Raw genomic sequence first — 13,104 nt, forward strand, 5'->3', positions numbered from 1 at the left:
TATTTATTGGACAGAGAGAGACCCAGCGAGAAAGGGGACACCAGTAGGGGTAGTGGGAGAGGGAGAAGCAGGCTTCCCACTGAGCAGGGAGCCTGATGCAGGCCTCGATCCAAGTACCCAGGGATCATGACCTGAGTTGAAGGCAGACACTTAATGACTGAGCCACCCAGGTTCCCTTTCCTTCCCAATTGTTATATCTCATATTTCTTTTTCTTTCTTACTCCACTGACAAGTCTTCTACTCTAGTGTTGTAAAGGGGTAGTAATAAATGGTGTCCTTGTTGCTGATTTTAAAGAGAATGCTTTCAACATTTCTTCATTAATATTTTTGTATCTATTGAGATGATCACATTTTTCCATCAATTATAAATTATATTCATTGATTTACTGATATCAAACCAGTCTTGCACTCCTGGAATAAAACTATCTTGGTCATGATGGGTGATTCTTTTTATACATTTCTGAATTTTGCTAATATTTTGTTAAGATTTTTGTATCTTCATTCGTAAATGAGATAGGCCTATAGTTTGCTTTTATTGTACTGCCATTGTCAGGTTTTAATTTCAAAATTATGAAAGTGTCATAAAAAGGGTTGGGGGCCAATGTATTCCTTCTTTTTCTGTATATTGGAATAGTTGTGTAAAAAAGATATAGTGATATTCAGGTCTTTATTTTTGCTTCAGTTTTTGTTAAAATTCTCTAGGAATTTTTTCATTCATCTAAAATTTCAAATATTTAGAATGTTCATGAAATTTTTACTGTCTTTGAAATCTCTAGAACAACTAAAATTATGATCCTATGTTCTTTAATATTTATTTATGTCCTCTTGTTTTCTTAAAAAATCTAGCCATAGAGTTACTAGAGTTTCCAGGTTTTAGAAGAATCCATGTTTAGCTTTTTGATCTGCACTTGTTTGCATTGTATTTCAATACGTCTGTTATTAATGATTTCATTTCTTTGAATTCTTTGGGGTTTTTTTTACTGATCTTTTTATAATTTCTTAAAATACAGGTTAAAATTTTCCTCTACATAATGCTTTCACTATCTCCACCATTTTAATGTGTAATATTTTATTATTATTTATTTCTAAATGTAATTTTATATTTGAATTCTGTTTTGAATGAGTTATTTGTGTATTTTTTAATTTTTAAAGATATCGGGATTTTCTAATTATCTTTTTGTTACTGGTGTCTAGCACAGTTACACTGAGTCAGTAAATATTTGATGTAGCATATCATTCTTTTGAAACTGTTAAGACTTACTTGCTTTTTGTCCAGTATATTGTCAATTTTTATAAATGCTCCATGGGCACCCCCAAACAAACACTGGATTTTGAAGCTGCTAGGAATAGTGGTCAATATATGTCTATTACACCAAGCTTGTCCATTATATGGATCAAATTTTCTCTATCCTTGTTTTTGAACGTTTGATCTGTCAGTTACTGCTAGAGATGTGTTAAAAATCTCCCACTGTTGTAGATTTATCGCATTCTCTTTGTTAATACTTCTTATATATTTTCAATGTATTTTGTAAGTTACAGATGATTTTAAACTTGTTATATCCATTTCGATATGAGAAATATAGTTATTCAGGGAGGCCCACTTTTGGGCTATAGGTTATTTTTAGTTCAGTTATTCTGATTTTTATATTTTATAAAACATTTAATAAACCACACTTTATACAAAAAGGATTTTATTATCTTATTTAGCAATTTAGGGTTAAAAATATTCACATCCCTTGATGCTATTCTGGGATGCTATCTAAATGAAATAACCAGTAGATTAAAAGCTTTGTGTACCACAATACATATTTGTGATGGTTGAAACATAGATTATGACAATAGGGGAATGTTTAAGTAGCAGGGCAACCGGGTGGCTCAGTCACTTAAGCAACCAACTCTTGATTTCAGCTCAGGTCATGATCTCAGGGTCATAAGATCGAGCCCCTCGTCACATTCCACACCAAGTGGGGAGTCTGCTTGGGATTCTCTCTCTCGCTCTCTCCCTCTGCCCCTCCCCCCTGCTTGCATGTGAGCGCTCTCTCTCTCAATAAATAAATTTGAAAAATCTTTTAAAAAAGAATGTTTAGGGGCGCCTGGGTGGCACAGCAGTTAAGCGTCTGCCTTCGGCTCAGGGCGTGGTCCCGGCGTTATGGGATCAAGCCCCACATCAGGCTCCTCTGCTGTGAGCCTGCTTCTTCCTCTCCCACTCCCCCTGCTTGTGTTCCCTCTCTCGCTGGCTGTCTCTATCTCTGTCAAGTAAATAAATAAAATCTTAAAAAAAAAAAAAGAATGTTTAAGTAGTTATGACACATCTACATGATGGTATATTATACAGTCATTAGAATCATTTATAAAGAATTTGTAATAGCACTATAAAATTATCATAGTGATTTGTAAATGAAATAGAATATACTTTATGCTATGATTTCAATTACCTTAATGACAACTGTGGAAAAAATTCTAAAGGGGAATATCTCTAAATAGTGACATCAGTTGGTGACATTTGATTTCCCCCTTCCTTTCTATTATTTGTGTTTCCCTATTTTCTACAATTCTTTTACAGTTAAACGGGGGAAATAAGCTTAAAAATATGGACTCACAAATACATTTCTAACTAGTATTTGAGTTTACATAGTTTGTCTTTCATTCTGTTATGTTGTTATTGATATTTTTAAAATATCAAGATAGAAAAACCACTTAAAACGTGTGATAGGGATATGTGTAAAGTAAAAGTCAATGTTAAAAATAGATGTCCTATTGTGCTTTCTCTCTCACAGACAGAAAACTGAGAGAAGAGAATCAGTTCATTTCTCCTGTGGTTTCCAGTCATATGAGCCCGTGGACAAAACCAACAACTATTGGATCCCTCAGCCCACACGTGGTAGAGTTCCCAAGAAAACGAAAAGGAAGTGATTCAGACCCACCCCAGTAAGTGAATTTATTCCTCTAACCCCATTAAATCTTTCATTCTAAGGGCAAAAAGGAAAGATTGCTTTTTAAATCATTGATGATTTTCAGTTGCATGGTTACATTTGGGTAGGGACAATTATTCATCCAACTGCCACCTGTCACTGATCTTTAACTTTCCAATCCAACTTTGAAGCTTATTAGATATCTGGGGGTGGGGGTGGGGGCGCAGCTGGAGTCTGAAAGACATAGGAACATATGGTTAATTTGTTTAACATTTATGGTCACAGTAAGATACTTAACCTTCCTAATTGAATTTCTTAACCATGAGGAGAACATCTTCCTGCATGTTTCCCTTACAATAAATAATGTTGCTTCTTACCTTATCCATCGTTTATATAATAACCAACCCTTGGTCTCTGTGGCCCATTAAATCGTATAAAACTCTTATTTTCCATGTTTATTAAGTCGAGTAGATAATAAAGTCAATGTTGAGTATGCTTGCTATCTCCTTGTTTATTTTTGTTGCTTAGTGCAGCTTGCATCCCCAAATATTCTTTACTAAACTTCCCAAAGCTAGGATTTGTATGGTGAAAATGATAAGGCAAAGTAAATACTGTGTTCTAGAGTACTCCATCTTAGGCTGGTACTTTACGTAAATGAGAAAGTTGATGATAGGTCTCCATGAATGAAGGGAAGAATTTTGAGTAGGGGGACAAGATGAGGACATATGGAAACAAACTAGCTCTTTTTAAGTCTGTTCTTCTCAATATACTTTCTGATTTAGCTAAAACTCCCAAGACAGGAGAATCCATGTTATTCAAATGCAAGTACCAATGTACTTCCCAAGCCACATATGAATGACTTGAAGGTTATCTACTGTTTTGGGCTGTCTGTATTCTCTTAGACTCTTCTATAAATGCAAATGATCATAAATAACTACAATTGAACAAGTGACTGTCTAGAACTGTGTTTTGCATCCTAAATTATCAGTTTGTGGTCACCACTCACTCAGCTCAACCTCGAAGTGATTCAGAATCATGAGCACCATTGCTCTTTCTTAGTATCTAAGATTGTGGCTGTCGAAGTGGAGCAGTGAGTAATAGAAGTAACAGTTTTATTCCACAAAGGGGGTGGTGTGGGGAGTGAATGGGAAAGTGGGGTCAGTGGTGGGGGAAGTAATAGAAACTTGCAAAGTACTGGCAGATAATGATTTTTTTGGCAGAAGACAACAGTGAAGATTAGCCAGTTGCCCACAGTTTAGAAAATGAAGAAGCCAGGATGCCAAAATATCAAGTGGCTTGCCTAACATTGCACAACTAGTCAAAATGCCTGATTGTTAGTGTGGTACTTTCTTCATTATGCCCTGCTTCCTGTCTCTCTGCTGCTGGACAGGGTAGGGGACTTCGGGCACATGAGGATAACCATGCTGTCCGTTTCCCAGCATGTATGGGTAGAGGTGACCCAAGACCTCCTTCCTTCCAGGTCAGGAATCATGACAGAAAAAGTGGTGGAAAAGCTCTCTCAGAATCCTTTTACCTATCTTCTTTCAACAAGGATAGAAATATCAGCATCCAGTGGCAGCAGGTAAGTTCTGGACTTCCATTTGACATAATTCCTGCTTGAAGAAGGAGTATAATGGCAGTAGACAGAGAGTATATACCCCACTGATTTGTTCATTCTCTACCTGAGAGCTTCTTCATTCTACCCCAATCCTTCATTCATTCCACCATTTTCCATTCCTCTAATGAAATGGTGGATGTCAAAGTACTTTATGGGTTTTTACAAAGTACTGATTTTATAGCAGCCTTCCCAGAGACTCAGGGAATGAAAGCCAGTCAGTAGACATGAAGTTGATTCCATTGGTGGAGCCCCAGAATATTGGGTATTTTTAAACAAAGAAGAATGTATGAGAATGTTTATCATCTGCAGCACTCTTGGTTTTGAATGGAGAGCTGATTCTTTTAAAAGGGTCATGGGTGAAGATTCCCTGGAATGTAGTCATTAAATATTTCTTGAGTACCTAGTATGTGATACCCAGTAGACTAAGAGGGAGAAATACAGATAAGACATAAGAAACATGTACAAATGAGAAAGATACAGATAATTTTTACACATTATGATAACCGTCATAATACATACCCCGGGTACTGTGGCAATGAAGACTGTTGGGCATTTAAATAATATTGAGATTAGGAGGGAAGGACAGCTTCCTGCAGAGGTTGACTTAAGCTAAGTTTTGTGGGGTTTTTTTTAAGATTTTATTTATTTAGTTGACAGAGAGACAGCCAGTGAGAGAGGGAACACAAACAGTGGGGAAGTGGGAGAGGAAGAAGCAGGCTCTGAGTGGAGCAGGGAGTCTGATGCGGGGCTCAATCCCAGGACCCTGGGATCATGACCTGAGCTGAAGGCAGATGCTTAACAACTGAGCCATGCAGGCGCCCCAACTTAAGCTGAGTTTTATGTGAAGAATGGAAGTGAGCCATTCAGAGCAGGAGTAGAGGAAGTATTTTAGGTAGAAGGAAGAACTGCGTAGAGGCCTAGGGCATGAAATATGAAATAACACTCTGCTAATCAGGAAACAAGTGGCTGGCACAATAGTGCAGAGGCGTACACAGAGGTGGGTGAGCTATGACGCTTGGGAGATGAAGGTGGACTAGGTCAAAAACATCTGTTGAAATTATCTTGCATGCAATTAGGAAAATAGGATTTTAAGCATGAGAGGACTTGTCAAATTACATTTAAACAAAAATTGTGGGCCTTTGGACTTTTTTTATTTGGTAAAATATATATAACATAAAAATTGCCATTTCAACCATTTTTTAATGTCCAGTTCAGTGGCATTAGTTACAGTCACAATGTTGTACAACCATTACTACTGCCTATTTCCAAAACATTCTTATTACCCCAACTAGAAACTCTGTATGCATTAAATAACATTTCTTACCTTGTTTCCTTCAGTCCCTGGTAACCTCTAGCCTACTTTCTAGCTCTGTGATTTTGCCTGTTCTAGATATTTTATATAAGTAGAGTCATGCAAGGTTTGTCCTTTTGTGTCTGGCTTATTTCACTTAGCATTATATTTTCAGATTTCCTGTATGTTATAGCATATATCAGAAATTTATTCTTTTTATGGCTAATATTCCCTTGTATGTATATACCATGTTTTTTAACTATGTTACTTACATTAATATCAGATGTACAACACAGTCAACGTCTCTATGCATTATACTATGCTTACCACATAAGCTACAGTCTGTCACCATACACTGCTATTACAATATCATTGACAACATTCCCTATGCTGTGCCTTTTATTCCCATGACTTATTCATTCTATCAGTGGAAGCCCGTATCCCCCACCCTCCTTCCCTCTGGCAACGATTAATTCTCTGTATTTATAGGTCTGATCCTGCTTTTGGTTTATTCATTTGTTTTTTAGATGCCACATGAGTGAAATCATGGTATTTGTCTTTCACAGTGAGACATTTTCACTTAGCTCAATACCCTCTGGGTCCTTCCATATTGCAAATGGCAAGATCTCATCTTTTACATGGCTGTGTAATATGCGTGTGTGTGTGTGTGTGTGTGTGTGTGTGTGTGTGTGTACTACTTTTTTATCCATTTGTCTATTGAGGGACACTTAGGTTGCTTCTATATCTTGACTATTATAAATAATGTTGCAATAAACATAGGGGTGCACGTATCTTTTTGAATTAGTGTTTTGGTTTTATTGGGTAAATACCCAGTAGTGGAATTCTTGGATCATATGGTATTTCTGTTTTTAAATTTTTTGAGAACCTTCCATACTGCTCTCCACAGTGGCTGTACTAATTTACATTCCCACCACAGTGCATGAGGGTTCCATTTTCTGTACATCCTCTCCAACACTTGTTATTTCTCATCTTTTTGTTTTTAGTTATTCTGACAGATGAAAAGTGTTATCTTGTGGTTTTGATTTGCACTTCCCTGATGATTAATGTTTAGCATCTTTTCTTGTGTCTGTTGGCCATCTGTATGTCTTTGGAAAAATGTCTTTTCAGGTCCTCTGCCCATTTTTAAATCAGACTTTATTTTTTGGGTGTTGAGTTGTAGAAGTTCTTTTTTATTGTGGATATTAACCCCTTATTAGATATGGAATTTGCAAATATCTTCTCCCATTTAGGTTGCCTTGTTATATTGAAGCTGCACAACAGCTTTTTATTTTGATGTAGGTGCAGTAGTTTATTTTTGCTTTTGTTTCCGTTGCCTTAGGAGATGTATCTAGAAAAATATTGTTACAGCCAATGGAAGAGAAATTGCTGCCTGTATTCTCTTCTAGAATTTCTGGGCTCTTTATTCCATCCCATTGATCTATGTGTCTATTTTTGTGCCAGTACCATACTGTTTTGATTACTATAGCTTTGTAGTGTATCTTGAAATCTGGAACTGTGATACCTTCAGTTTTGTTCATTTTCAAGATTGCTTTGGATATTTGGAGTCTTTTGTGGTTCCATACCAGTTGTAGGATTGTTTGTTTTAGTTCTGAAAAATGTTGTTGGTATGTTGATAGGGATTGCGTTGAATTTTTACATTGCCTTGGGCAGAATGGACATTTAAAAAAAAATTTAAATTCAATTAGCCAACATATAATACATCGTTAGTTTTTGATGTAGTGTTCAATGATTCATTGGTTGCATATAACAATATTCTTTAATTCCGTGAACATGGAATATCTTTCCATTTATTTGTGTCATCTTTAGTTTCTTTTCATCAGTGTTTTAGTTTTCAGAGCATGGGTCTCTTACCTCCTTGGTTAAGTTTATTCCTAGATATTTTAGTCTTTTTGGTGCAATTGTAAATGGGATTGTTCACTTAAAATCTTTCTGCTAGTTTATAACAAACTAGTGTATAAAAATGCAGTGGATTTCAGTATATTAATTTTGTATCCTGCATCTTTACTGAATTTATTAGTTTTAATAGTTTTTTGATGGAGGCTTTAGGGTTTTCTATATGTAACATCATGTCATCTGCAAATAGTGACAGTTTCACTTCTTCCTTGCTGATATGATTGCCTCTTATTTCTTTTTCTAGTCTGATTGCTGTGACTAGGACTTCCAATATCATCTTGAATAAAAGTGGTGAGTGGACATCCTTGTGTTGTCCCTGGTCTTAGAGGAAAATCTCTTAGTCCTTCACCACTGAGTATGATGTTGACTTTGATTTTTTCATATATGGCCCGTATTATGTCGAGGTATGTTCCTTCTAAACCCACTTTGTTGAGAGTTTTTATCATGAATGGAAGTTGAATTTTGTGAAATGCTTTTTCTGAATCTATTGAGAAGATCATGATTTTTTAAAAAAGATTTATTTATTTTAGAGGTGGAGATTGAGAGCATGGGCAGGGGGAAGGGCAGAGTGAGAGAGAAACAAGAAGAGTCCCCACTGAGCAGGGATCCCTACATGGGGTTTGATCCCAGGACCCTGAGATCATGCCCTGAGCTGAAACCAAGAGTTGGATGCTTAACTGACTGAGCCACCCAGGCGCCCTGAGAAGGTCATATGATTTTTATTCTTCGTTTTGTTGATATGTATCATGTTGGTTGATTTGCAAATATTGACCCATCCTTGCATCCCCAGAATAAATCCTGTTTGATCATGGTGAATGTTCTTTTTAGTGTATTGTCGAATGTGGTTTGCTAATATTTTGTTAAGGATTTTTGCATCTATGCTCACCAGAGATATTGGCTTATAGTTGGGGTTTTTTTGTGGTGTCTTTGCCTGGTTTTGGTATCAGGATAATGCTGGCCTCATAGAATGTATTTGGAAGCCTTCCTTCTATTTTTTGGAATAGACTGAGGAGAAGAGGTATTAACTCTTTAAATGTTTACAATTCATCTGTGAATCCATCAGGTCCTTCCTTTTTTTTTTTTTTTTTTAAGAGAGAGAGTGAGTGGGTTGTCGGGGGGGCGGTGGAGAGGGAGAGAGAGAATCCTAAGCAGACTCCATGCTCAGTGAAGAACTCGATATGGGGCTCAATCTCACGTTTGTTTGTTTTTTTTTAAGTTACCAATTCAATTTCAGTACTAGTAATTGGTCTGTTCAGATGTTCTGTTTTTTCCTGATTCAGTTTTAGAAGACTGTATGTTTCTAGGAATTTATCCATTTCTTGTAGCTTGCCCAATTTTTGTTATATAATTTTTGTAGTATTTTCTTATAATCCTTCCATATTTCTGTGGTGTTCTTACTTTTCCTCTTTGTTTCTAATTTTATTTATTTGGGTCCTTTCTCTTTTTTTTCCTTGATGAGTCTGGCTAAGGGTTTATCAATTTTGTTTATCTTTTCAAAGAACCAGCTCTTGGTTTTCTTGATTTTTTTCTTTTTATTTATTTTTTTAGTCTACATCATTTATTTCTGCTCTGATCTTTATTATTTCCTTCCTTCTACTCATCTTGGGCTTTGTTTCTCTTTTTATGGTTTTTTTAGATGTATGGTTAGATTGTTTGAGCTTTTTTCANGAGTTTTTTTCATGGTTTTTTTTTTTTTTTTTTTTTTTTTTTTTTTTTTTTTTTTTGAGGTAGCCTATATTGCTATGTATTTCCCTCCTAGAACTGCTTTTGCCATGTTCCAAAGATTTTGGACTATTGTATTTTCATTTTTCTCTATTTCTTAATTTTCTCTCTGATTTCTTTGTTGACCTATTGTTATTCAGCTTCCATGTGTTTGTGGGTTTTTTAGGTTTTTTTGGTGATTGATTTCTAGTTTCATGTAGTTGTGGTTAGAAAAGATGCATGGTATGGATTTCAATTTTCTTAAATTTATTGAGACTTGTTTTATGGCCTAACAAGTGATCTATTCTGCAGAATGTTTCATGTGCACTTAAAAAGAATGTGTATTCTGTTATTTTTAGATGGAATGTTCTGTATATATGTGTTAAGTCTACCCAGTCTAATGTGTTGTTCAAAGCCACGGTTTCCTTATTGATTTTCTGCCTGGATGAAATACCCATTGATGTCATCACTGTATTACTGTCAGTTTTTCTATATTCATTAATGTTTGCTTTATGTATTTAGGTGCTCCTATATTAGAGGCATGGATATTTACAATTGTTCTATACTCTTGTTGGATGGATCCCTTTATCATTATGTAATGGCTTTCTTTGACTCTTGTTACAGTCTTCGTTTTAAAGTCCATTTTGTCTGATACAAGTATTGTTACCCCAGATTTTTTTTTTACCCCACTTCCATTTGCATGGAATATTTTTTTCTATCTTTTTACTTTCAATATATATGTGTCTTTAGGTCTGAGTTAAGTCTTTTGTAGAGAGCATTTGTTTTTACCTGTTCTGCCACCCTATGTCTTTTGATTAAAGCGTTTAGGCCATTTATATTTAAAGTAATTATTGGTAAGTATGTACTTATTGCCATTTCGTTATTTTTTTTATGATTGTTTTTGTAGTTCTTCTCTTGCTCCCTTTCTTTGTGATTGATGAGTTTCTGTAGCATTATGTTTGGCTTTTTTTTTTTCCTTTTTTTGGGTCTATTGTAGGTATTGGGTTTGTGGTACCATGAGGTTCATATACAACAGCCTAAGTATATAGCACTCTTTTTAAGTGGGTGGTCATTTAAGTTCAAACACATCCTAAAACAAAAACAAACAAAACACACCTTATTTCACCCTTTCCTTCATGTTTTATGTATATGCTGTCATATTTTGTATCTTTATTCATAATTTTCTAACATCTAATTATGGCCATTTCTTTTCCACTTAAAGAGGTACCTTTAACATTTCTTGTAAGGCTAGTTTAGTGGTAATAAAATCATTTTGGGGGGAACTTCAATTCTGAATGATACTCTTGCCAGGTAGAGTATTTTTGGTTATAGGTTTTTTTCCATCAGTACTTTGAATATATTATGCGACTTTCTTTTGGCCTGCAAAGTTTCTGCTGAAAACTTGGCTGATAGCCTTACAGGGTTTTTCTTGTAGGTAACTGTTTGCTTCTCTCTTGCTGCCTTTGAAAGTCTCTCTTTATATATTTATTTTTAAAGTAGGCTCTGTGCCCAGTGTAGGGCTTGAACTCATGACCCTGAGATCAAGAGTTGCATGCTGTCCTGACCGAGCCAGCCAGGTGCCCCCAAAGTCTCTCTTTAACCTTTGACATTTTAATTATGTGTGTTGGTTTGGACCTCCTTGGGTTCATCTTGCTTAGAACTCTGTGCTTCTTGGACCTAGGTATCTATTTCCTTCCCTATGTTAGGGAAGTTTTCAGCTATTACTTCTTCAAATAAGTTTTTTCCGTTTCTCTCTTGCTGCTTCTTCTAGGTCCCCCATAATGAAAATATTTTTTCACTTGATGCTGTCCAAGAGACCCTTTAATCAACCTTCATTTGTTTATTATTTTCTCTTTTTGTTATTCAGCTTGTGTGCTTTTCATTAGCCTGTCTTCCAGATTGCTGATATATTCTGCATCCTCTAATCTACTGTTGATTCTCTCTCATGTATTTTTTATTTCAGTTACTGTATTATTCAACTCTGGTTGGTTCTTTTTTTACATTTTTAATCTCTTTATTGAAGGTCTCACTAAGTTCATTCACTCTTCTGTCCAGCCCAGTGAGCATCATTATGATCATTACTTCAAATTCTTTTAGACATATTGTTTATCTCCATTTCATTTAGCTCCTTTTTCTGAGGTTTTGTCTTGTTCTTTCTTTTGGAGCATATTTCTCTGTCTCCCCATTTTGCCTGACTTCCTATGTTTGTTTCTATGAATTAAGCAGAATAACTACTTTTAAATTTGAAGGAATGGGCTTTTGTATGGTCATCCCCTATGTAGACCTTGTGTGCTTGGTGACTTTCACTGGCTGGAGATGTGGCTGGCATGGGCTGGGTGTCCCAGGACTCTCCACACAGTGGGCACCCTGGCAGGATAGCTGAAGTGGGTACAGGTCAGTGTGGTCCCTGAGCTCTCCCCACAGCAGGTGCCCTGGCAGAATAACTAAAGCTAGAGTGGGTACATGCTGGGGCGTCCCAAGGCTCTACACCCAGAGGGAAACTTGGCTGCATAGCTGAAGCTGACATGGATATTATTTGGGGTATCCCTGAGTTCTCCCCACAGAGGGCACCCTAGCAAAACAGGTGAAGCTGAAGTGGGTATGCCAGGGGATCCTAAGGCTATTCATGCAGTGGGCGCCCTGTCCCAACAGCTAAAGCTAAAGCTGTTGCAGGTCAGAGTGCTTTTCAGATTCTCTACACTGAGGGCACTCTGGCTGGATGACTGAAATGAATGTAAGCCAGGATTTCTGGGGGCAATACTTGCAGGGGCATCCTGGTGGGGTGGCTGGAGCTGAAGCAGTGTGTGGACCAGGACACCCTTGAGTTCTTTGTACAGAGGGTGCCCTGGTAGGATAGCTGAAGTGGGTGCAAATGGGTATGTTTTAGGACTCTCTGTAGAGAGAGTGCCTTGGAGGGGTGTTGGCTGGAGCTGAGGCAGGGGTACATGCCTGGCCAGGAAGGGGCCTGTGGTACTGTGCACAGGGGTTGCCATATATCACATTTTGTTTATCCATTTATCTGTTGGTGGGCATTTAAATTGTTCCTATCTTTTGGCTACTGTGAATAATGCTGTTATGTACATTGACATACAAGTGTCTGTTTGAGTCCTTGCTTTTAAATTCTTTTTGGTATATACCTGGGAGAATTGCTGGGTCATATAGTAATCCTATGTTTAGTTTTTGAGGAACCACAGACCTGTTTTCGACAGTGGCTGTACCATTTTATATTCCCACCAGCAGTGTGCAAGGAATCCAGTTTCTCCATATCCGTGCTGACACTCATTATTTTCCATTTTTAAAAAGAATATAGCTATCCTACCAGGTGTGAAATGGTACAGACTTACATTCTCAAAGAATCACTCTGGGAAGAGCATGGCTGAAGAAGGAAAATCCAGGAGGCCGAGAAAATAGCTGAGAAGTTCTTGCTAGGGTTTGTTTTCAGAGCATTGGTCTAAGAGAGTGGTCCTGGACAGCAGGGCATGGAAAGGGAAGGGCATGTTAAGACACATTTAAAAGAGAAGTCATGATTGTTGGTTAAGGAGAGCAGGCATACAGGAAGTGTCCAGAATGATGATATATGCTGAGATCAAGGGACAGATGGTGAATTCAGTTTTGGACACAATGAGAACATGGTTCATTCTGGGATCTTCAACTGGGCAGTTGGATAT

General features: G+C 36.9%; 1 protein-coding gene across 4 annotated transcripts in view; it reads left to right on the forward strand.

Annotated features, from left to right (window-relative positions):
* The window catches only part of ARNTL2 (aryl hydrocarbon receptor nuclear translocator like 2), a 109,710-nt gene that overhangs the window by 40,341 nt on the left and 56,265 nt on the right, over positions 1-13,104 (forward strand). For 3 of the 4 annotated variants that reach the window (XM_011222191.3, XM_034644758.1, XM_019797366.2), the window contains exons 2-3: positions 2,778-2,928; positions 4,393-4,494. In XM_011222191.3, coding sequence (XP_011220493.2) covers positions 2,778-2,928; positions 4,393-4,494 — 253 coding nt within the window. The remainder of the gene's footprint in view (positions 1-2,777; positions 2,929-4,392; positions 4,495-13,104) is intronic. The other variant, XM_019797367.2, reaches the window with a different exon arrangement.

The sequence above is a fragment of the Ailuropoda melanoleuca genome, chromosome 16, assembly GCF_002007445.2.
Source record: "Ailuropoda melanoleuca isolate Jingjing chromosome 16, ASM200744v2, whole genome shotgun sequence".
NCBI lineage: Eukaryota > Metazoa > Chordata > Mammalia > Carnivora > Ursidae > Ailuropoda > Ailuropoda melanoleuca.